Source organism: Erythrolamprus reginae, chromosome 3, assembly GCF_031021105.1.
Source record: "Erythrolamprus reginae isolate rEryReg1 chromosome 3, rEryReg1.hap1, whole genome shotgun sequence".
Classification (NCBI taxonomy): domain Eukaryota; kingdom Metazoa; phylum Chordata; class Lepidosauria; order Squamata; family Dipsadidae; genus Erythrolamprus; species Erythrolamprus reginae.
Window position 1 is genome coordinate 59,332,600 of NC_091952.1, and position 25,982 is coordinate 59,358,581.

Genomic DNA, 25,982 nt, shown 5'->3' on the forward strand with positions numbered 1-25,982 from the left:
AATTAATTGGGTTTTTTGTTAGCATCCAATAATAGAATTTATATTAACACATCTCTGTTTGGATTTTATACCATATATTGAGCCTATAAAAATATCACATGAAATAAAATTGAATTTATTACTAGATAACAAACCATACCAATATCTTTCTGGAAAACACTGAGGAAAGTTAAGACATAATTTTGCAATATAAATACCTATCCATGGGCTGCTTTTCCTTTGCAATAAACTTCAGCAAGCAGACATTATATTTAAGAAGTTTAATGCCATCATTTAATAAAAATATTTTAGGGTGGACTATGAATAAAAGTATCCCTTCCCCTAAAATAAAATATTAACAACATATTAAAATCAAAACTTGAAGCAGTGTATAAACAAGCACATTTTAGTAAAAAGGGAAATAATTTAAGAGTAATAATAATATATTCACTTCTTATGAAAAAGATATCAGAAGAAATATAAATCTTGCTTCCCTGGAAGATAACTCTGCATGGAATCCTCTCATTCCACAAGGCCAAAAGAGGTTTAAAGAAGATTGTGTATGTGTGTTTATACATGTATGCGTGCACACATGTGTATATGTATGTGCATATGCACGTGCACATGTATGTGCATATATAGAAATGATCAAGACCTTTGTTTCCAGTTTGGATATGTTTAATTTGCATCAAAATTTCTTACCTTTGCGATAACTTTCTCCCTGAATATTTCTGAATTAGCAAAATATAATGGGGAACAGTAGGTGACAATTTTAATCCCTTCTATTTCTTGAACCTGCAAAATAGAAGTGACAAATTTCAATAAGAGAATATTTCCTGGGACCAGCAAGGAAGGGGGGGAAAGGGAGAAATTAAATTATACTTCGTCTTTTTAAAATAATATTATTACTTTTCAATCACAGGCTAATTAGTGAAGCAAAATAAGGGCTATACGTTTAATGCTGTATATAGTACATATATATAACCTCTGTGGATCATAATGCTGCAATTTCAGGAGTACTACAAAGTCTTATTCAGATTAAGTCTTCTTATATTTGTAGAATTTTGTAAAATTTGTAGAATAAAACTTCTCCAGAATAGTTGCTGTGCTTTATTTTTGTATGTGATGAAAAAAGAAGTTGTTTAAGGCATGAAAAATAATATGAATTGTATTACAGAATTTAACTATAATTTTAAATATGGTTATTATCTTCCCCTTTCTAGTTCTCTATGGCAATAAAAGTAAGAAGCAAACAAAAGAAAAGAAGGGTTTTCTTGTTTTGCTTGCTTTCTTCCCTCTGCTAAAGGGATAAATTAAAAAAAAATCTCATCCTATGCCATTAAACAATCCCATATCCAGGCTTCCAATGAAGACCCCCTATTTGAAAGATTACTTATTTTCTCTGTTTTTGATTCGCATAACATCTACTATAAACTAAGAACCCACTTTGGCATTATGTGCTATGAATGAAGGATTATTAATGACTCATTTATGATGTGGATGACAAAAGAAGTAGCCACAACTTAAGCTCCATTCTTATGGCAGCTCCTGAAAGCTGTCCACTGATGCCATAATATTTCTATAGTACATTTATTGTTTTAAGCAATTTTTGAGTGAATGGATGAATTAAGAATAGGCGAATTAAAAATTAAGGCAGCCCAGATGAAAATTATTTTCATTATAACTTTTAAAACTATTTCCAAAACCTCCCATTTTCCCATCATGGCACCAAATTTTTGGGTCAACAGTGCTGGTCAACAGTGCTTTGGATGAAAGAAAAAGAAGTTGAAGTGGATATTTGGTATTAAATTATCTCATTGTATTTAAACTATTTGCCTCCAAATCATAAGTGTCAGAATTATGTGGTGGTTCGGTCATTAAAATAACAGAATTGGAAGGGACCTTAGAGACCGTCTAGTCCAACCCCCTGCTTAGGCAGGAAACCCTACACTATTTCAGACAATATGAATCATGAAGCAGACGAGCCACGAGAGCAATCATGGGCTTTCCTAGATACACCTATGTCTCATCAACACTCCGTGGCCCGCACTGGCTGCTGATCAGTTTCCAGTCACAATTCAAAGTGTTGGTAATGGCCTATAAAGTCCTACATGGCATTAGACCAGAATACCTCCGAGACTGCCTTCTACCACGCAAATCCCAGTGGCCGATTGGGTCCCACACAGTTGGCCTTCTCCGGATCCTGTTGACTAAACAATGTCGTCTGGCGAGACCCAAGGGAAGAGCCTTCTCTGTGGCGGCCCTGGCCCTCTGGGATCAACTCCTCCCAGAGATTCGAACTGCCTCTATCCACCTCGCCTTCCGCAAAATGCTGAAGACTCACCTCTACCGCCAGGCGTGGGGGAACTAATGCTCCCCCCTTTTTCTGACTCCTATATTATGACTAGTTGGATTGAGTGTGTATGACTGTGTAGTAGATGTTTTTATGATGATGTATTTTAAATTAGTTTTTGATTTTTTTTAAAAAAAATATTAGATTTGTACTGTACTGTATTGTCGTTATGTTGTGAGCCGCTCCGAGTCTTTGGAGATGGGCGGCATACAAATCTAAATTATTATTATTATTATTATTATTATTATTATTATTATTATTATTGTTGTTGTTGTTGTTGTTGTTGTTGTTGTTTGAGCACTTTGCCTCTCCGTTTCTAAACCAGTGATGGCGAACCTATGGCATCAAATCAGATAGCCAGCACACATATGCACATTGGAGCTGAGCTAGGGCAATGGTTCATGGGCCAGCAGATATGGTTCCATGTGCCACCTGTGGCACCTGGAACCATATCTGCTGGCCCATGAATCATTGCCTTAGCTTAGCTCCAATGTGCATATGTGTGCTGGCTAGCTGATTTTTGTCTTGCACAGAGGCTCTGGGAGGGCATTTTTGGGTGTTTTTACCTTTCCTTGGCTCCAGGGAAGCCTTTGGAGCCTGGGAAGGGTGAAACACAAGCTACTGGGCTCACTAGAAGTTGGGAAATAGGCCATTTCAGGCCTCCAGGGGGGGTGGAAGCTGTTTTCACCCTCACGAGGCATTGAATTATGGGTGTGGGCACTCGCACATGCATGATAGTGCATGTGCACACTCTTTTGGCACCCGAGGAAAAAAAGGTTTGCCATCACTGTTCTAAACCATAGCTTCACTGGGATAACCTGCACATCCTATGCAAACAAACAAAAATGTTTTATAGTTTAGCATTATGTAGAAACCATAATCACTCAACAAAGTCAAATAACATCAACATAGTATAAAGTGGATGGAAATGTGTGTGAATCAACATGTCTGAAGCACACATTTAAAAAATCCAGTTTGTTTGCCCCTATGTGAACGCATGATAAAGTTTTACAGATAAGGCTCTTTCGTTGCTTCCATTACCTTGCTGTAGACTTTGGGGTTCTTGTATATATCAGTAGAAGCTACAGGGCCGAGGACAGAACCATTGCGACTGGGAAAGAAAATAATGGAACATGAGTATTAGATTACAGGTAGCTAACAGATGCAGAAATATGCACACAGCAGTAAATGCAAAAGAGGAAGAGGATTTTTTTTGACCTGCTAATTATCAAACTATCATTGTAGGAGTTTGGACCCAATGTTAACTTCTGTAGAGTAAAGGAGGAAAAAAATGCTTAGAAATGACTGATAAAAGAGCCTTCAGGAATGGATGGCATACAAGTAAATAAGCAAGAACATAAATAAATATTTGTAAGGAAGTAGTTCTCATGCATAAAACACTAGAGAAATTCTACACAAATTAACTGGAACTGTTTTGAATTCATTCCCCCCCCCCCCCAGCCTGGGTGATTAATTTTGATGCTGGGAGAGGTTTCCTTCGTGAAAGAGATGAAGGGTGTGTTTAGAAGCAATATAACTACTAATCAGGTTCAACTATTCTTCCGTTCTCTTTGCCAGAGATTGTTACCAGGTATCAGGAGGGTGACAGAAGTGGCAGAAAAGCTTAGTCTTTCAGAGCGGAAGACAATTTTTGCACTCTATAGGAGAGGAATGAGATGGAGCAAGAATCAACCAGGATGGGAAAGCTGTCATAATACAAAGAACTAGGGAGATGTTACCAGTAGAGAACTTTCATCTGATGCAGAAATGCATGGGACAAAAGACTCTCATTTCCACATCTGGTGGAGCAGCAGGAGAGTTTTAGGTAGCTCTGACAAAGTGATTAGAGGTGACGTCCAGAGTAAACACAGATGACTTGGCCAATGGAAGGCATCTCTTCAAAATGCATCTGCTCTCTAAATGAATTTGGTGCAATGGTTTTGTAACATGCAGTTAGAAACATAGAAACATAGAAACATAGAAGTCTGACGGCAGAAAAAGACCTCATGGTCCATCTACTCTGCCCATTTGTATGCCGCCCCGAGTTTTCGGAGAGGGGCGGCATACAAATCCAAATAATAAATAATAAAATAAATAGTCTGCCCTTATACTATTTTCTGTATTTTATCTTACAATGGATATATGTTTATCCCAGGCATGTTTAAATTCAGTTACTGTGGATTTATCTATCACATCTGCTGGAAGTTTGTTCCAAGGATCTACTACTCTTTCAGTAAAATAATATTTTCTCATGTTGCTTTTGATCTTTCCCCCAACTAACTTCAGATTGTGTCCCCTTGTTCTTGTGTTCACTTTCCTATTAAAAACACTTCCCTCCTGGACCTTATTTAACCCTTTAATATATGTTTCGATCATGTCCCCCCTTTTCCTTCTGTCCTCCAGACTATACAGATTGAGTTCATTAAGTCTTTCCTGATACGTTTTATGCTTAAGACCTTCCACCATTCTTGTAGCCCGTCTTTGGACCCGTTCAATTTTGTCAATATCTTTTTGTAGGTGAGGTCTCCAGAACTGAACACAGTATTCCAAATGTGGTCTCACCAGCATTCTATATAGTGGGATCATAATCTCCCTCTTCCTGCTTGTTATACCAGTTGTGGTTGTATCTGAAGTTCAATCCTTCTCCCTGCTGTTAATGAACCGAGTGGCCTAGAATTTTGGATGTTACCAACTAGCACATCCAAAGATTACTAGATTAGAAATAGCAGAACTGGATTTTCACAGGAAAGAAAACCTCAACGGTTTTTTAAGAGAGTTTGATTAAAAAGATGGTGAAGAGTGCAGCCACAATGTGACTGAAACTTTGTCAATTAATACTACATGCATTTGCAATGCAAATGAAAAGCACAAGTTATTGGAACTTCAGTCACACTCTTGTGGCCTCCATCTTGATTATTTCTTCCAAAAACTTGTGATTTACTCTGGAAGAAATGGAAATATGTGTGAATCAACAAGCCTGAAGCATACATAAAAAAAGAAATCCAGTTTGTTTTCCCCATGATAAAGTTTTACAGATATATTTTAGAATACTAAAATACATTGAAATTAAGAAATGAAAATGAAATGGTTATTGTGGAGACAGAAAGGAAGGAAATTTCATGGAAGTGGCTTATTTATTACATGTGGAGCCGGACATTTATTACAATACTCCCACATGCAGTGATAATCACAAAGATACACTTCACAAGTAAATAATCACAGTACTTAATCACAAATAAATACCAAATATCACCAGGTGAGGGCAGACTAATGATAAAGAATTATCTTCCTAAATCCATGTTTTTCAAACCTGGCTATTTGAACAAGTGCGGACTTCAAGTCCCAGAATTGCCCAGACATCATGCCTAATATTGACAGGGAAGCCAGGATCAGCACTGCCAGCATTGCATGTATGCTGTTCACTGTCGTAAATTCCTACTGTAGAAAAGTTTCTCTCCATTGGTTTGTTTATCTATAGGTGGTGTCCCAAAGGGGCTTTTTCAGCAGGTAACTGGACTTCCTTGTTTTCTTTTCCTTTTGAAGAAGCTTCTTGATCTCTGGCAGGATAGTGGGGATTGGAAGGATTTATACACCTTGCAGACAGCTGGTCATTTGCATCCTTTTACAGGATCATTGAAGCACTTGGAAGTTTAATCTCAGGGCACCTGAGTAGTGTTCCTGGTTCTGTAGTCTGCATTTTTTTTCCTGGAAACCCATTCCTAATTTTACACCGTTCAAAGGGTGTTCATCCCATGTCCATTATAGAATGGAGAGGAATTATTCCATCTTTCCATAATCTGTCTAGCACTTAAAACAGTTTGAATCCTTCCTAAATGTTTATTTACCACAATAGCATCTCTCTCTCTCTCTCTCTCTCTCTCTCTCTCTCTCTCTCTCTCTCTCTATCTCTCTATCTCTCTATCTCTATACCTCTCTATCCATCCATCCATCCATCTACCTGCCTATCCACCCACTCACCCAACAACCCACCCAACACATCCATCCATCCATCCATCCACCCACCTACCCACCCACCCACCCACCTACCCACCCACCCAACACATCTGTCTGTCTGTCTGTCTGTCTGTCTGTCTGTCTGTCTGTCTGTCTGTCTGTCTGTCTGTCTGTCTATCAATATTTCTATCTATCTATCTATCTATCTATCTATCTATCTATCTATCTATCTATCTATCCATCTATTTCTATGCCACCCTTCTCAACCGACTCAGGTTGAGAATAATAATAATACAGTGTAGAAGCATATTCAGATGCTCCATAGAGCATCATGTTTTACCCGAGGTTAACAGAGAAGTAGTATAACACCCAAGACGGGTTTTCACGTGAAGTCATGATGTGGAAAAATTAGATCAAAAACCTCTATTTCTTACATTGAGCCCTTGATAAGCAATAAAAAGAAATCCCTTTGTGCATACATGGCAGAAATACTTTCCAATTCCATCCTTGGAATATGTTCACAGGAAAGATAGATGAGCAGTGGGTAGTTCCTTCATGTTCCACATAAGGCCATTCTGATTTTCATTGACACTTTGACATAAATTATGGAAAATGTCTCTAACCGATGTGTTAATACTCACAACTGGGTGTGGAAAACTACCACGAGGATGGAAAAACCCACTCCCACAGCGAGTCCAATAGGCAAGCCTAGGAAGAATGCTGATAGGAAGCTCACCACCCAAACCATCTGTGGAAAGACAGAAACACAGCAGGTTACTTCCTTGCACTGAGCCCAAGCTTGCCAAAGTGATAAAGCAGAACATGTATTTGAAAAAAACACCTGCATAGCTACGGCTTATGGAGACTAGAACTTGAAGTTACATTATTGCATTATAGATAATGCAAGATCAGGTACTCTAGAGCAGTGTTTTTCAACCAGTGTGCTGTGGCACACTAGTGTGCTGTGAGACATGGTCAGGTGTGCCATGAAGCTCAGAGAGAGAGAGAAAGCAAGAGAGAAAGAAAGCAAGAGAAAGAAAGAGTGAGCGAGAGAAAGAGAACAAGAGAGAGAGAGAGAAAGCAAGAGAGAGAGAACAAGAGAAACAAGAGAAAGAAAGCAAGAGAGAAAGAAAGAAAGAGAAAGAAAGAGCGAGCGAGAGAAAGAGAGGGAGGGAAGAAGAGAGAGAGAAAGACATAGAGGGAGGTAGGGAGGGAGAGAGAAAGAGAGCAAAAAAGAGAGGAAGGAAGGAAGAGAAAGAAAGAGAGATGGAGAGAGAAAGAAGGAAGGGAAAGAGGGAGGGAGAGAGAAATAGAGCAAAAGGGAGGAAGAGAGAGAGAGAGAGAAATTTTTTGTCCAAACGTTTTTTAGCCCCCACCCTCCCCCCTGCTCAATGTGCCTCAGGGTTTCGTAAATGTAAAAAATGTGCCGCGGCTCAAAAAAGGTTGAAAATCACTGCTCTAGAGGCATCATTAATATGCATCTGGAAACTCCTGCAAATGCTGAAGTTACTATCCTGTTGTTGTTTTTTTAAAGATCAAGATTGCAGCCTTTCCCTTAATGAAAATAGTTCAAGTACAGGAAAATTTCATAAACACAAAGTCAAATTCTAAGACCATATGCAACAATTATTCTTTTCACATATTTGCTCTGCAACAATGAGCGCTAGTATCTCTCTGTATATCATTGTATAATTTTTTTCCCTTTTCCTGAAAAATGCCCAGGCAGCATCAGAAAGCACTGATATAATCTTTTCCAATTTTCCATTATGCTAACCAAGCATAATCATTGTAAGAGTCTCTATTTTTAAGAAGAATGTATAACAGAAGAAATTTGTGTCTCAATTTCCCTTTCCCCTTTTTACCCTCTTTTCTTCCTAATTCTTTAAATAACAACAATGGCACATTCAACTCTTTAGTTTTTCCTAAAACAGTAGCTCTTTAGTTACTATTACTATAATTTTTTATTGACTTATGAGCTGCTCTTGGAATCTTTCCAGCAAAAAACAAAAACAAATCAAGTATCAGTGCTTTAAATCAAAGATAAGTAACTTTTTCCATTGGAGCCCCTCTCTTCTATTTTTCAATTTGCTCTGACTACAAAAGAATATGAGAGTTTTATTCAGGCTGGGGGAAACTTGGGCGGTTAAGGTATAAAACAGGCCATCCAGACATTAATCACATGTATTTTACACATTTGTTTGCGAATACCACAGAAATGTATGCTGATCAAAGACAAGATTTGCTGGTGACTTGTGGACTGCAAAAATGGACCAGGGGAGGTTGCAGGAACCTTTGGCTAGCCTGCTTGCCTACCTTTGCTTTAGTTAAAAGGGAATTTACTTGGAGCAGAATTCCAAGAGTTACAGTCAGTGCCTATGTGTTTGCAAACTGATGTGACAAATTCTCTCCAATGCTGACTGAGCATATTGTATTTTTGGAGTATAAGACGCACCTTCCCCCACCCTAAAAGAGACTGAAAATTTGGGTGAGTTTTTGGAAGCTTTTCCCCCCAGCTCTAACGAGGTGCTAATAATATTTCCAGCTCTTCCCACCTTGTAGGCTTGCTTTCATTGCGATTCCCTCTGAAAAAGGTTTTTTTCAGCCCTAATGAATTGCTAACGATCTTCCCGGCTTTCAGGATTTTTTCATTCCTACTTCCTCCAAAGAAGTTTTTTTCTAGCCTTAAGTTTTTGTAGGCTTGTTTCTATTGCTACTCTCTCTGATGATTTTTTTCAGTCCTAACCAGGGGATAAAATAATGAAGCTGACCAGACTAAGGACGCTAATCAGATGAATACCTGGCAGTTAGATTCCCCCCTCTATTTTCTTACCCCAAAACTAAGGTGCATCTTATACTCCAGTGCATCTTATACTCCGAAAAATACAGTAAATTAATGAAATACAAAGGAAGGATTGCCTCTTTTTACTGACGAAGCAATTTCTGAATAAACTTTTAGCAAAGATGGGCAAAATGTATGCAGATGTAATCCACTGTTATGCAATTTGCTCAAACAAAATATCCAATAGCAAACATTGAAAAAAATTACTTTTTCCATGATAAAAAGTTAGGAACATGTTATACTTTTGTCAAGGGAATTTATTTCAATCGGTGTCTAGTACTCCTCTTATCATTTTCTTTTTAAGACTTTTCCTTTGGTTAGTGGAAGGTCATTTATAGTCTAGTATAGCAACTCTCAAAGTTGCTAGGCACCCTGGGAAATCTGTGAGACCCTTTCAGGGGGTATGTGCCATCAAATAAGTAAACATTTTAAAATGTCTCAGTTTTCATTTCTAATACAATAAATATTGGTAGATATAGCCCCCTGAAGCCAAAGCTCTTTGGAGTCCTTAATCTTTTATAAGAATGTAGAGGGATCCTAAGGCTGAAAATGTTTGAGAAACACTGATCTAGTAAATCACTGATCTAGTAAATTGTGGAAATTCAGGATTTTTTTTTCTTGTCTCATATCTTTTACTATGACTAGCATCTACTATCCATGTTAATTAATTCTTTTAAAGCTATAGTGGTGTTTCAATTCAACATATGCAGTATTACAGGAATTCATATCTGGGTATTATATATGCTACAGCTTAGTTCAACTTACTTTTTGTAATATCAACTCAGATATGCTTATAGTTATCCAGCATAAGTAGTTATAAAGTCACAAAAAACACTTTTCATAGTAAGAAAAATCTGTTATCTGACTAATATGTAATGCAACTTATACTACATCCATTTTGTGATATACTGAGTCTTTTAAAAGGAAAGCCAAGGTTGAAATACTTCTCTGGACTAGACTGTTTTAACAAAGTTTCTGAATATTTTTATGGTAAGATTCCAAGAGGAAATTCTTCTGTACAAAAATGCAAAAAAAAATATCAGTATAAATAAAAAAAATTATAGTTTTTTGCTAATATTTTATAAAATAGTGATTTAACTCACACTAAAAGGTATATTCTTCTTTCTCTAAATATTCTGATACTCACACAATCCAACTTGCTTTTTTTCCAGAGATAATATGGATCAGTCAGTTGCTTGAGAGAATTTTTCAAATTTACAGCTATCAAAGCTCCTAGAACTGCCTGTGATGGAGAGTACATGATAAAATTAATGAGAAAATATGCATGGATACGTAGGCACCCCAGTGTATTGCTTGTTTTGTAAACAGCTAAGATAAGTTTACAGAAGCAACCTAAAAGAAGTATATTTGCTGAATACTGTAATGTGAAATGGAATGTGGCTTAGTTAGGTCATTCAGGTATGGATTGGAACAATCTGATGACCACCAGATGGCAGAAAACATTTGTTGTCTAGTGCAGTGTTTCCAATCTTGGCAACTTGAAGATATTTGGACTTCAACTCCCAGAATTCCCCAGACAGCATTTGCTGGCTGGGGAATTCTGGGAGTTGAAGTCCAAATATCTTCAAGTTGCCAAGGTTGGGAAACACTGGTCTAGTGAATAGCCAAATGTTTTAAGCCCAGACTGGCAGCTCTAAATATATGGAATGTGTCTCCTTTCAGAGTACTTGATCAAAGTACTGTGTTATTATTATCACAGGCCATGTTATCATGTAGAACAGTACTTCTGGACAAAGATCACAAAAGAAAGAGAAGTAGCTGCAAAATCATATGCAAATATTTTCAAAATTAAGGCTCAATAAATACAAGGCAAGAAGTGTATCTAAAATTGCTAATCTAATATGAGAGGCATCTAGATTTTTTTCAAAGGTTCTTCTCTAGTTGGTTAGTTTGTTTTCAGCCCCTAACCATTAGTCTTGTTAATTTGGGATGATAAAAAATAGTAACCCAAAATATTTGGTGTGTGTATGTTAAATAATAAGTTAACTTTTTAAAAAATTGATAGATACATTTCAGCTTCCAAACATGTAAGAAACTACTGTAGAAAGGAATGTGGAGTTAAGGTGCAAATACAGTGATACCTCTACCTAAGAACGTCTCTTACAAACTTTTCTAGATAAGAACCGGGTGTTCAAGATTTTTTTGCCTCTTCTCAAGAAACATTTTCCACTTACAAACCCGAGCCTCCGAAACTGTAACTGGAAAAGGCAGGGAGAAGCCTCCATGGGGCCTCTCTAGGAATCTCCTGGGAGGAAACAGGCCCGGAAAAGGTGGGGAGAAGCCTCTATGGGGCCTCTCTAGGAATCTCCTGGGAGGAAACAGGGCCTTCACCCTCTCCGTGGCTTCCCCAATCACACACATTATTTGCTTTTATATTGATTCCTATGGGAAAAATTTTCTACTTAAGAACCTGGTCACGGAATGAATTAAGTTCGTAAGTAGAGGTACCAATGTAGTACATTAGTGAGGGAGGAATGTTTTGTAATATTTCTATTAAATCTAATTTGGCTTTCCTCACTGATTTCTTTTCTTATTTTAGGTTTCCTACGTTAAGCTAGAACAACTTCAGAAATCCTCTTCCTTAGTCCTATTTCAAATTCTAATAAACACTCTCTAAAAACAGATCTAGTGATTTGAACATTTACCTTTGGAAGAGGGCTAAGATAGCTTCCCAAAGACAACATGGTTATCATTACCACCAACGCTACACAAAAACTTGCCATCTGAGAAGAGAAAAGTAGCTTATTACAAAAAAAACCCTATTTGGGACTATATCATAGTACATTCCAGTTTAGGAATAAAAAAATCAAAATAACGGATGAAAGGAACTGTTATGAAATATAGTTTCCTGTTCTAATTTATAACAAGGCACAATTTAACTTGTCCTATGACATCATTGTAGTAATACAAATCTAATAAATTGAATTGAATTGAATTGAATAGCCCCGAGTCTACGGAAAGGGGCAGCCTACAAATCTAATAAATAATAATAATAATAATAATAATAATAATAATAATAATAATACTGCTGCTGCACTGAATATTTCATCTACATTAAAGAAACATCCCATTTAATTGAATGTAAAAGCAGCTCCCCAAAAAATGAAAACGTGTAGTGATATTAGCAACAACAATAGCACTTAGACTTATGTACTCCTCCATAGTACTTCAGCATTCTCTGAGCCATTTACAGTGTCAACATATTGCCCCAACAATCTGGGTCATTTCATGACCTTGAAAGGATGAAAGGCTGAGTCAACCATGACCTGTTCAGGATTGAACTCTTGTCTGTGGGCATAATTAGTCTGCAATGCAACATTCTAACCACTGCATCAACATGGCTCCATTCATATGAATAGGAAGTGGGGTTTAAAAATTAGGATGTGGCTAAATTAGGTGTCTTGTTTTTCGTTGTACAAACCACTTCTCAATGGATTGCAATTTCCCTAATATCTCACACCTCAATTAAACCTCAAGAGAAGACAGGGTAGAACTTCCAAGATCTTTTGTCAGATTAGAAGGGATGGACAACCATTGTGACTTCTGTGGGTGGGAGAAATATATATTAGAAAGGAATACCAACATTCTCCATCACCTTACAGCAGCAACAACAACAAAATAAGTCTGAAAATACTGAAGAACTCTGGAAATTGGACAGCAAAAAGAAGCGTTTCTTGCAGCATACCGGCAATTATTTTTAAGTACATTATTCCTCCCAAACAAAGAAATGTTATGTATAAGATAAGGAAGTTGAATAAATTCCTAGTACTATTGCTGATGAAAAATGACTCATTATAATGTTTTGAATTTGCTGAATTTAAAACAGAGAGTCTTAAGAAAAGGCAAGTACTAGCTCACAAACAGACATGTAATGGAGCAGAATAATGAGGAAAGGTGATTTTAAATTACTTCACTTCTGCACCACTTCATCTCCTTTCAGCAGTATGGGAACAGTAATACTGACCTACTTGGTATGATTAATTAAAAGCAGTGATGACCATATGGTGTTTTAAATGCTAATTATTAGAGCTCTCTAATAGTTTGAATTTGATTCCTAAAAAGGTGCTTTAGAGAGCATGGGGTTGCAAAGGTAGCATCTGCTTGCAACTTCTTCAAGAAGCCACATGTTTTCCTTGGTTTGCATAGCTGGAATTGAATCTAAAGAGTTGCATAGCTATGCCATTCTCAGATGTCACAGAACCTAATTTTCTGGAAGTTTCTCATCCTTCTGGCCACTTCTTTGCGAATGGTAGTACAAATGAAATAGGGAGGCCTAGAAATTTGATAAAATAAATAAATAATAAATAACTAAAATAAAATGATGCAGAGACACAATGAACCCTGGTTGTTGCTCCAATACAATACTCAGCAGCCCCATCCAACATGGTCAATTGCAATGTGAAGGGCCAGAAATTCCCAGTTATATCTTACAAATACAGTGGAACCCCGACATAAGAGCTGCTCTACTTAAGAGCAACTCGAGATAAGAGCTGGGAGGGGAGAGATATTTTTGTTCTACTTACAAGCCCAAATTCGAGATACAAGCGCCAAGGAGCTGTCTCCTGAAGCCAAACGCTAACTTCCGCGTTCGGCTTCAGGAGACAGCTGCGAAGCGGCACGCGTGTTTTAAAAGGTTGCAGCCGGCCTGGGGGGCTCGGGGGGGTGCTTGCAGCTTTCTTTCTTGCTCTTTTTCTTTCTCTCTTTTACCTTCCCTTCCTCTATTTCTTCTTTTCTTTCTCCTTCCCACCTTCTTCCCTCCCTCCCTCCCTTCACTCATTCCTCTCTTACTCTCCCCTTTCATAAGTTTCCTCGCTTCCTTCCTCTGTTCCTGTCCCTTCCCCCTTTCTTTCTTTCTTTCTTTCTTTCTTTCTTTCTTTCTTTCTTTCTTTCTTTCTTTCTTTCTCTTTTTCTTTCTCTCTTTTACCTTCCCTTCCTCTATTTCTTCTTTTCTTTCTCCTTCCCACCTTCTTCCCTCCCTCCCTCCCTCCCTTCACTCATTCCTCTCTTACTCTCCCCTTTCATAAGTTTCCTTGCTTCCTTCCTCTGTTCCTGTCCCTTCCCTCTTTCCTTCCTTCCTTCCCACCCTCCGTCCATTCATTCACCCATTCCTCTCTTGATCGCTTAAAGCCGGTCCCTGGTGCAAAAAGGGTTGGGGACCTCTGTCCTACAGGATTGGGTGGCAGAGAAGTTGAACATATGTAAATTTAAAAGTTTAAGAAAGTTTACAAGTTAAGTGAAAGAAACTTCATTATTCATTTATATGTACATGTACATTTCTTCATTAAAAACATGTCTTTCTGCATAATTTAGACTAACTTTGTGAGTTTTTTGAGGGCTGGAACCAATTAAAATTATTTACATTAATTCCTATGGGGAAAAGTCGTTCGAGATAAGAGCTGCTCGACTTAAGAGCCCAGGTCCGGAACGAATTAAACTCGTATCTCGAGGTACCACTGTATTCTGTATTAATTTGAATGTGATTGTAGACATATGGGTTTAGAGAGGATGCTGAAAACTTCAATTCTGTATTCCCAGAATCATACAGAGTGTGAAAATATATAGAATACTTTTCACAAATAAATCTTCCCATTATGAAGGTGAAATGGCAAGCAAATGATAAACAACCTGAGATTTTCCACCAGCTCCATCCACAGCTAAGGTGACTGAAAGTGCACAGCAGATCACATGGATTTTGAAAAAGGATCCAAAAAAGTTACTGCAGCCCAGAGCCAACATTTCCTATGGAGACAATGGATTAGTCAGTTAAGGTTGTAGAAAACATCTAGCCCTTGTCCTTATAGTAAGTTTGCTTTGGCAACAGTTAACTGGAAATATAAATAGGTCAGTCATTATCCTAATCTGGTCCCTAATTTGTGGGTGACATTATTTATTCAAAGACTGTATGGATTAAATCTTCAGAATCTGATATCCCATTGCAGGACAATCATCCACCACCAACACTCCCCGATGATTCTTTCCATCCATTCCAAAATTATCCCAGGATTCTCTGGGTCACACCAGTCACATGTTTGGAAACTTTCAGGCCAAGGCAGTACTAGCAGGTATCTGCCCTTTAAATCTGCCACGCAAGTGAATCATCCTTTCAGTTACTGGCTAAGAGAGAGCATGTCATTCAGAAATGGCACAGTGGCTGTAGTGATTGTTTAAAAGGCCAGCATTGTGCAAGTTATTGTACATGATATGCCTTGATGGCATTCTCAGATGGCATCATTCTAAGGTACTCTTCAAAGAAGTTTGATTAATTAGACTTAAAATATTTACATATTAAATCCCTTGAACGGTTTGCTCCAGATTCTGCTCTGAGGCAAGTCAGCAGTTATGAAGCAATTGAAGAGTAGTAATGATCAGGTTCTTACTGGCTGCCTGACAGCACAACTTCGATGTAGAGGGGTCACCTAAAACTATGACACAGGGAAGTGGAGAAATGATATCCTTTCCTAGCTTCCTCCTCCTGTTGTTGTTATTATTTATTCAATGTAACTTACATCCTGTTCTACATGTTAGTTCCCAATCAACCATGTCAAGAAGCAGAGACAGTTAAACTGCTCCACCCAATAGCCGTCTTTATGAGGTTGTGTTTTCTGTGAAGCAATCTGATTTCTTGGAGTAATACATGGATAGAATACAGTGTTGAGGAAATTGTCCAGTAATAGATTTCCTTGGAAAAACAACCATTTTTCTTAATAACTTCAAATCATTTATTATCACTGTACCTTGCAGTTTTCAAATTATATAAATTGTATTTATTTATTTATTTAAATTTGTTAAGCGTGTTTATAGACAAAGTATAAACAAAGTATAAACAAGATTGTGAATATATAAGAAGTACAAGCATGGTTATGAGTACAAGAAATTGTATAAACACATGGGTACATTAGGACAGGGATGGGAGGCATGGTGGGGCGCTTATGCAGACCCCTTAAAGACCTCTAAGAAATGGGGTGAGGTCAACAGTAGAGAGTCTAAGGTTAAAGTTGAAGAAGAAACTGACTTAACCATACTGTATTGTTTATAGGGGATTACCTAATCTGAAAAGGCTAGAAGAGGGTGACACTATCCAATAAGTCCCACCTACCTGTCTTTCTATAAATCTAGCCATGTCTCTCTAAGGAAGATAACAGACAGTAGTCCTTGATTTCTGACTGGTTGCTTAGCAACTGTTCAAAGTTACAATGGAGCCCCTCTTTCCTCAAAAGCGACTTATAACCCAGTTCCAAAGTTCAGATAGCTAGATGTTCCAAGGACATGTGACTGCAATTTGAGTGCTCACATGATGACCTGCCTTATAACCAGAGATGTGCAGCAGGCAGGATGGGGTAGAACGCAGTTCCACCAGTGGAAATGAAGATGCATTTGCAGCTCCAGCTGATTGGCGGCTGTCACTTCCTGGATTATTGGTCTCAGCTCGGCTTCCCTTTCTTTCCCTGCTGCTGCTGCTGGGTCTGCGCTCCTTGCTTTTTTCCTCTTTCCTCCTTCCTGGCCTTGGACGAGCTTCCCTCTCTCCTGCCCAGCTCCCTTCCAGCCTCACGTGGCCATCTCCAGCTTGAGGTGCAAGCAGAAGATGTGGGTGGAAGCAGCGCTGGCAGCATTTATACTACTAGCAGCACCCGTTTACCTAGCTACCCAGCCTGAGGCGGGGTGGTGGTGACCCAGGAAGGAGAGAGCGGGAAACGAGAAGCAGTCACCCAAGCAAGCAACACTGATAAAGTTGTAAGTCGAGGACTTAACAGTTCACTTGAACGATGATGATCATTCAAGCCACTCCCACCTGGTCACATGGCCAGCAAGCCATTCCTGCCCAGTCACATGACCATTAAGTCACACCCACAAAATAAGCCACACCCACAGTGTGGCAGTAAAAAGTTTGGCTACCCATTACTGTTTAGAACCATTACAACTTATGATTGATTCTTAGGTTCAACTATGGTAGTAAGTCCAGGACTATCTATATTTAAATTGTCAACCTTGGAAATGGCAGCACTGAAATTATGGGCAGGTATAAAATCATTCTATATATTTCCCAGTTATCAAGATTACCTGATTTGGGTCCACATCATAGCCATGCTTGTTACCAAGGGTTCTGCCCATGGCTAGATTGATCACGTAGCCTACAATGGCAAGTGAAAAAGCTGGGCCAATCATATCTTTCCATTTGCCCACTAATGGAAGTGTAGCAGATGGAAACCTAGAATCAAAAGAAGAAAAACAAGCTTGACATAAAACACGATTGACAAAAGCTTCAGTTTGAAACTGATAAATCAGACCAGGACAATTTGTTCTTACCATGGAAACAAAATTCCATACCAAAATTAGAGAAATCCATCTGAATTGCCCCCGGAGTGCACCAGATTGAGGAAGACTACAGTCATTTATGAGCAAATGTATGGCTGTCAAATGCAATATATTTAAGGACAACTGAGGCTGAAAAAATAAGTATGAGGTTCCTCCCAAGATTCAAATATCCAACCACCCCCACCCGCCCCTGCCAGCTTATTGGTTTTTCACAGGGCCCTAAACTCCTGACTTTTATCTAAACCTTTGCTGAATATGACTGAAGTCTCTTTTGCTTCTGTTATTTTTTTCCGTCTGAGTTTGTTGTCTCTTTGCTCATTTTTTGGGTGGTTTTTCTGTTTTTAAATTGGAAGCTACCCAGAGTATGCTCGGAGTTAGGTGACATTTACACTTGATTAAAGATGGATGGATGGATGGATGGATGGATGGATGGATGGATAGATAGATAGATAGATAGATACATAGATACATAGATACATAGATACATAGATACACAGATACATAGATACATAGATATAATGGTATTTTTCTGACTTCCCCAAAAGCTGTATGGCTAGAGGAGCCCTGTAAGTTTAATATTTTGCAAACAATAACTAGGCATCTGTATTATTAAGATTCAGGGTCCAGTAAAAGCAAAGGTAAAGGTTTCCCTGTCCAGTCATGGTGAAAGTGCTCATCTTCGTTTCTTGGCCAAGAGAGTCAATATTGTCCAAAGATATTTTCAATGGTGATGTGGTCAACATGTCTATATGCCAAAGGTGCACAGAATGCGGTTACTTTACCATTGAAGTGGTACCTATTTATCTACTCACATTTGCATATTTTTGAACAGTCAGCTGGGCAGCAGCTGGAACAAGAAATGAGAGCACCCCTTTTGCATGGCACTCAAGTCTCAAACCCAGGTTGTCAACTTTCTGGCTGACAAGGTCAGCATCTTTAACTGCTGAGCCACCGTACCCACTCCTCCCTCTCAGTGTTCAGCAGTCATAGTAAAATAGCTGTAGCTATTTTAGCTGTACACTCAACAGCTACACTCAACCCTTATGACTTTCTCAGTGTACTGATATATACTATAGTTTTGATCCTTTAAGTAAAAGTTCCATAACAGTATTAATGGTTCCAACAGAGGTGGTATATGTCATAAAAATGTAGCATAAAAGCAGTGCATGAACATCTAAAAATCTATGTTTATCACAATCATCTTGAAATTACCCAAACATCAATAAACTGGGAAATACTAGTTTAATGGATTCATAGTATTTCCATCATGAAAGCAATGCAGACAGTGCAAATGTATAATTAGAGCACTTTAATGAGATGTCATCTGCATTACATAGCAATAACTATTATACACATTGTAATTATGCTATGGCTGTAATTTAGTAGTGGATTGACTCATTGTCATTCGAGCCTTACAGATACTAGCACTTTTAGTCTGCCCTACTTCTATGATATTTGTAAATAGTATAATAAATGCAGCCATTGGAAATTCTCAGTTAAATTTAACTTGTTTTCAAAAAGATTCATCATTTCCCTCCTTTCAACTCTGCTGGTTACAAGCTGGAGAAGATAAAGTTAAGTCCTTCCATTTGTCTTGTTGATTCCTGATACTGTTTTCTTTATTAGAACCATTCTTTAACTCTACTATTTTTAATCCACCATTTTAATTTGCCATGTTATATAATTTAACTCTTACTCAAGAAACAACAGATTTAGTACTGTAACAAATACAATGGCACTAATGAGATAGCTTCCTTAGCATATTCCTATTTGGAGGGGAATAATATTTACTTACCCCATATTAATAAGTCCAACACTTGGCATGTCATATTTCTCAGGCATATTAAAGCTTCCAGAAATGGCTGTAGCCACAATGACCTGAAGTCAAAGCATAAAAGAAATTTTAGCTTAGTTTAATTTTTCATTTGTGATATTAACCAGCATTGGAACCGCATTCTTTCAGAATATAATGTGTGTATTACCATATCTGTTTAAAAGAGATTCAATAAGGGGTGAAATCCAGCAAGTTCTGGCAGGTTCTGGACAACCAGTAGCAGAAATTTTGAGTAGTTCAGAGAACAGGCAAATACCACCTCTGGGTGGTCCCAAATTGGGGTGGGAAAGGGGGTTTGTAGAGTATTCTTCCCCTGAAGTAGGGTGGGAATGGAGACTTTGTATTATCCTTCCCTGCCATGCCCACCAAATCACACCATGCCCACCAAGCCACGCCCACAGAACCGGTAGTAAAAAATTATTTCCCCACTGGATTCAGTACATATTATAAGCTTCTACTCAAAGTTCATAATTTGTTGTGGGGTGATTGGGAACCTCAAGCATTCTCTATTTATGACTTTATTATGAAAGAGGAAGAATTAAATTTATTTCCTCCTCTTTATTGAAAATAGTATTTATTACCTTGTCAAGACATAATATCAATCTTTGCTCTTTAGTTTCATTTTAAAACAAGTACTGTATGAAAAATGAAAAACTTTATTGTACAAAAACATAAACCATGTCGTCAGCAAAAATGACCACTGCATATACAGTAAATGTCTTGTCACATCATTAAGTTGCTAACATTTCAGTCAATTCATCTAAGTAGGGGAATAAAGGAAAACTAATCTGAAAACTATAGCTTTGTTGATGCTTTTGTCTTTTTTTAATCATATCACACTTAGGACTCTAACATAATACTGGTACTATCCCAAGAACTTTTTCACAGGTACTATTATTTCCTAACCGAGTGAAGGTAATTTCCTTTGTCCCTGCTAAATTTTATTCTATGATTTTGATTAATTCATCTAACTTATCATCAACATTTTAAATTCTTACTTCTAGTGAGGATATAGTGACCCAGACATCACTGAGGGATTGAAGACAGTATTCTGGTAAGATAAGCAGCTGAATGGTTTATTTTGGCTGCTAAACTTTGCTGGATAACATTAGGTGTCCATTATTTTTTTGCCTATTCGTACCTCATTTGGTCTTCATTATATGTTGTTGCCTATCTTCACTTCAATTGGTTTATTTTAGAGCAGTACTATACGAATTATAAAGGCCCTGAATGTTATGACCCATCTTTTGTTATTATTAAGTTTAATTGCCTCCAGAAAGTGCAAGTGTAGCCTGATCATAAAAATCCAAGTGGAGTTGCATATAGTGCCTTCCTAATATCTAATATGACAAAAGTGGGCATATTTAACTAAGTAAATAGACCATAATACTTCAATTTACACATACACTAATTTCAAGATAACCTATGAAGGCAAATCCCCAATATGCAAAATCAGAACATAGTGCTAGAATATGAGGATGATCTAAGATTCGAACATATGTAGTTTTCGCATGGGCTAAAATAGTTGACTGTTTAGATCTCCAGATTTAATCTTGATCTGTATTTACGGTAGAAAGTTATTACTGGGCTCTTGTTCTGAGTTTACTACCATAATAATTTTCACAAAATGCCCATTTTCTCAGAAACTCTTTTGCTCACTATCGTTTTTGAAACTACCATAAACTCTTTTCCTGTTATCCTGTATCCATTTCTGCCTTTCATACAGAACAGGGAAAATTTGGTTAAGAGGTTCCCATATTAGCAAGTAATGCTCATTTCACAGGAATGCAATTCTGGATGGATTGCAAACTGAAACCAAAGACATTGTCTGCCAAAATCTGTGCATTTCCCACAGCTCTAATTACACCAATACTCCCTGGATGTCAGCACGTACCTGAGACATGTAAGCATCTTACTATGCTTTTTTTTCCTAATCATATTTCAATACTTTAGAATAAAGCTGCATTACCTGCATGTACATTTCCCACTGAACAGTTCAAGGATGTTGAACCCGGATGCATTGAAATGTAAGTCAATCAAGGTCAACCTCTGCTTTATCTTGGATGATCCCATATTGACAACAGTTTTGAGACTGCAGTTATAACAAAGACCATGTAGGCTGGGAAATAAGGAGTTCAACATATCTAGGTTGCAATGCCTTTGGGATGGCTGATTTCTTTCAATATCTTGGAGCCTCCATAAAATATAAGTCTATCAGTATCTCAGTAGTACTCTCATTGCCCCAGTGATTTTTATTCATGTCCTGAAACTGCTGTATAATTGGTAAATTGTCTTCTTACATTGCCATATGCACTGGACTTTCCCTTATAATCAAATTAGCATTTCCTAAAATGAACATCAAAGAGACATGCTACCTCAATCTTAAAAAGTTTTTTTCCCTCCAATTTATCCCTGCCTCTGAAAAGTACCAATCCAAAGGAAAAGAGTAGGTGAATGAAAACCTCTGCAACTGCTACTTACTATAACAATCTCCATGGGAATTGGAACTCGAATCTTCTTCATATATTTCATATTTAGCTCTTTCACAATGATGAGTAGCACAGAGCTGATCAGAGCAAACACCAAGGAAGCCACATTGGTTTTTGACAGGTTTTTGCAAATATCAATAAAAGTCTGGAGGTTTAGTCAAGAAAAAGAGAATATGAGGTTTTTCAACATGCCAGCTAGACTGGAAAATATGCTATGGTGTTTGTTAGTCAACAAATAAAGATTGGGGCAATTATTTAACCTAGAAATCTGCATTTTGAAGTAGTAGCCAACACTCAAAGCAATACCAAAAGAAAGTGCAGTTCTGACAGTAGCCAACTCTGAATTAATTAAAAGGTCAGTAAACAGGGCCTGACCAGACAGGATGTATTTAATCTAATGTGAACATCCTGCTGAGACTTTAGAAGAAAATTCAAGAGGCTCACAACAGGTAACTGAGAAACTCCTAAACTCTATGAAGGCTTTCTCCTAATCCTTTATAATTAAAATGGACTAGAATTAATTGTAACTGTCTGCTCTTTGTAAGCTCATTCCTTAATATTGAAAAAACCTTGGCATTTGGGGTCTTAAGATTCAAGAGTTGCCAGAAAGAAAACATGTTCCAGGCAAAATTTTGTTTACTTGTTCTGTGTCAGTGATTTGGGAAAATTTATATAATAAAATTCAAGTTTTGGTATAAGATTTGGCAGATAAGGGAATCCTAATATTTTTCTCTTGGCTTTGGACTTTATTCTTCCTTTTATTTAAAATAATAACAATACTTTAACAACATTAATCAATAAATATTAACAATGTTGTCGACAAATATTTAAAATAATATTTAAAATCTAAGAAGAGATAAATAAAAAAGTTTAGAAAACAATAATTGCTCAATTGCAAAAAGCTAAATAATTGGGAACAACAGTAATATAAATACACTGTAGTATCATGTTCAATATTTCATCAAATTTTTAAATAGAAGTTCCCTATTGTTGTTGTGTTCTAAATATTATTGATATAGGTGGCAATAATACATTATTTAAAGAGCCGAAGTGGTGCAGCAAGTAGAGTGCAGTACTGCAGGCCACTGACTGTAGATCTGAAGGTCAGCGGTTCCAATCTCATCACCAGCTCAAGGTTTACTCAGCCTTCCATCCTTCCAAGGTGGGTAAAATGAGGACCCGGATTGTGGGGGCAATATGCTGGCTCTGTTAAAAAGTGCTATTGCTAACATGTTGTAAGCCGCCCTGAGTCTAAGGAAAAGGGCAGCATTTTAAAAAATGTATCAAATAAATAAATAAACAAACAAACAAACAAATAAACAAATAGTTATTTTTGTTGCTATGCTAATATTTTAGCCAATGCTTTTTTCATCCATTGTTAGTTACCATTCTCTCAAAGAAAGTGGACTTTCCTTTTCAATTATTTTTCAATAACTATGGTAGCTAATAACAAGCAAACAATTACAAACAATTACAAGCAATAAATTTAAATAAGTAATTATATTTTCTAGGAAAATGTACAGTATTATTATAGATCATCATGTCCAAATTCTTTCACAGCTTTCAATCACAAAGAGAAATTTAAATAACTGTTGCTACTTTGGAAATAAATATGTATCAGTTTAATAACAGCCCTCTTAACTATCCAATTGGTTAGAAGTAAGAAGAAATTGTTTCACTGCCATTATTAATGATTCCGTATTATTTTTTTGGTAATTCCTCTTTGCACGGGGAATTGCATCAGTTTCTTGCTACTTTCATCAGAATGGTGGCAGCAGTGTCACAATAACATCTAGCACAGGGATCTCCAACCTTGGTAACTTCAACTCCCAGAACTCTGAGAGTTGAAGTCCACAAGTCTTAAAGTTCCTAAGGTTGGAGACCAAGCTCTGCCCTTTGGGGTATGAGTGCAACAATACATTACATCTAGAAAGGAGGAGGGGCTTTCACTCTGAAACCATCCCACCCCCTAGGCTGCAGCTCCTACAGAGGACACTGATAAATTGGTTCTTCCTGGATCCATCCAGGGGGCATTTATCTTTGGGGAATAATTCATGACTACATTTTGTATTCCGTATACCTCGGCATATTGTCATGGAGGCCACATGACCACAGAAGGATCTTCTGACAATACTGGCTCCCTTGGCTAAGAAATGGACATAAGCATTGCCAATAGAGGTGAACATAACTGGACAGAGGAAACCTTTACATTTACCTTTATATGGAAATATGCAAACTTCTCCAGTTTGGTAATTAAGTCAAAATTACACTTAAATGTGGTGAAGGGAAGGATAGTTGTGGAGAATCGAAGATAAATAGAATGTAAGGAAAATGTCTCTTTTTCCTCAATAAGTCACTATACTTCTTTGCTGGTTCTTTCTTCCTTTCTTTCTTTCTTTCTTTCTCTTTTCCTTCCTTATTTCCTTCCTTCCTTCTTTTCTCTCTCCCTCCCTCCTTCCTTCCTCAATCATATGTAACCCCTGACAAATTCCAGCTATCTGTGTGCTACTCTTGATCCCACTGATTGTGCATCCAATCTTGTAAGCTTTAGCAATAGTCATAATATCAACGTCACTTACATAGACAATGGCAAGGGGTCCTGTGTAGGCTTCAATCTGCAGACCAAAGATATACTTGAGAACCGAGATGAGGATCTGTAGACCAGCTGCTGTCATGAAACCTCTAATGAAGGATTCTGAAAGGTAGATGGCTACAAAGCCGAACTGTACAAATCCCAGGCATATCTATGGACAGACAGTCAGGCATGTCAGATGCAATAATAAATGGAATTTCTCAGAGAAAGAGATTTCAGATAATAAAAAATTGGCACAACTGATGTGTGAAAAGATATGCTAGGGGTAGTCCTTGAATTACAACCATTTGTTTGATGACTTTTTGAAGATGTGGAAGACACGATTCCTGGGTCACATCAATATATAAGTGCTATGTAACATGGAAATAACATCTCCATTAATTACGATAATTTGTCTTCCATGTCTTCTGTTCTAATGATAAAAACCTTTGACCTATTATAATCTCCTCCTTCTCCTCCTTCTCTCTCTCCCTCTCTCTCTTCCTCTTCCTCCTCATTATTATCATCTCTCTATTCGCCTGCCTGTCTGTCTACGACATATAGATTGATAGATTTCGCATTATGCAACAAGTATTTATGGTGTGTTGTGTGCATGTTTTTAAATTATGGGTTTTTAGTTTAAATTATTAGATTTGTATTACATTGTTTTGCCACTATTGTTGTGAGCCGCCCCGAGTCTACAGAGAGGGTTGGCATACAAATTTAATAAATAATAATCATAATCATAATCATAATAATATTTCAGTCAAGATAGGGAAGAATTCAGATTTCAATGCTTCTTGATGCCTATAACAGAAACTTAGAAATCAGTAGCACATTGCATAGAGTACATCAAAGTATTCAGATAAGGACAATAAAACTGATGGTGAAGTGATGCAGAATATATAGATTTCCATTTGGTGATAAATTACAACTCCTTGTATTATTTACTATGAGCTATCTTTTTGAGGGCTATTGGAAATTGTAATTTAGCATAAACCTGAGATCCATATGTGTCTCGTTCTGGTTGCAAATTCTATCAGACATTCAGTCACTGGAATTGTAGGTCATCATATGGACATTTCCTATAGTTTTGTATGCAAAAAACTCTTACTTGTATTATGGCTGTAAGACAAGCCAAGGTGGCAGAGATCTCCAATCTGGCAGCTTCCATCGCTGTGTTGTTAACCATAATTTTATTGGCTGTGTGGTTAAAGTATTGAAATTCAGAATCCGGAGCCAGCTCATGGCAGACATTTCCTACGATAATACTGATGACTGCAAATGTACCTGTTTGGAAACACATATGAAACTTATCTTACATTTTTGAGCAGAGTATCTTCTCATATTAAAGCTAGACTGTAAATAGCTGGTAATTCCAAGTTTGTACAGATCAGTCTTCTTCAACCTGATGCCATCAATGTATATTAGATTTAAATCCTGTAATTAACAGTCAAATGTCTTTTGAAGTATAATATATCCGGACTGCATAGAAATTAGTAATAGCAGTTAATTGGTAATTGATTAAACTCTAAAGGAAATTCTTTGACTCAGCTCTGGCTTTAATCATAATCAAGAAACCAATATTTTACAGCTGTTTCATGACAGCATTTGAGATAGCAAACTGA

General features: G+C 37.4%; 1 protein-coding gene across 2 annotated transcripts in view; it reads right to left on the bottom strand.

The window, feature by feature from the left end:
* Nucleotides 1–25,982, bottom strand: part of SLC26A9 (solute carrier family 26 member 9) — a 55,566-nt gene that overhangs the window by 10,499 nt on the left and 19,085 nt on the right. For both annotated transcript variants that reach the window (XM_070748903.1, XM_070748902.1), the window contains exons 5-15: nt 25,469–25,644; nt 24,362–24,526; nt 21,775–21,927; nt 19,255–19,337; nt 17,205–17,352; nt 14,772–14,885; nt 11,792–11,869; nt 10,273–10,368; nt 6,928–7,034; nt 3,374–3,443; nt 682–774 (exon numbers count right to left, since the gene is read on the bottom strand). In XM_070748903.1, the coding sequence (XP_070605004.1) occupies nt 682–774; nt 3,374–3,443; nt 6,928–7,034; nt 10,273–10,368; nt 11,792–11,869; nt 14,772–14,885; nt 17,205–17,352; nt 19,255–19,337; nt 21,775–21,927; nt 24,362–24,526; nt 25,469–25,644 (1,283 nt within the window). The remainder of the gene's footprint in view (nt 1–681; nt 775–3,373; nt 3,444–6,927; nt 7,035–10,272; nt 10,369–11,791; nt 11,870–14,771; nt 14,886–17,204; nt 17,353–19,254; nt 19,338–21,774; nt 21,928–24,361; nt 24,527–25,468; nt 25,645–25,982) is intronic.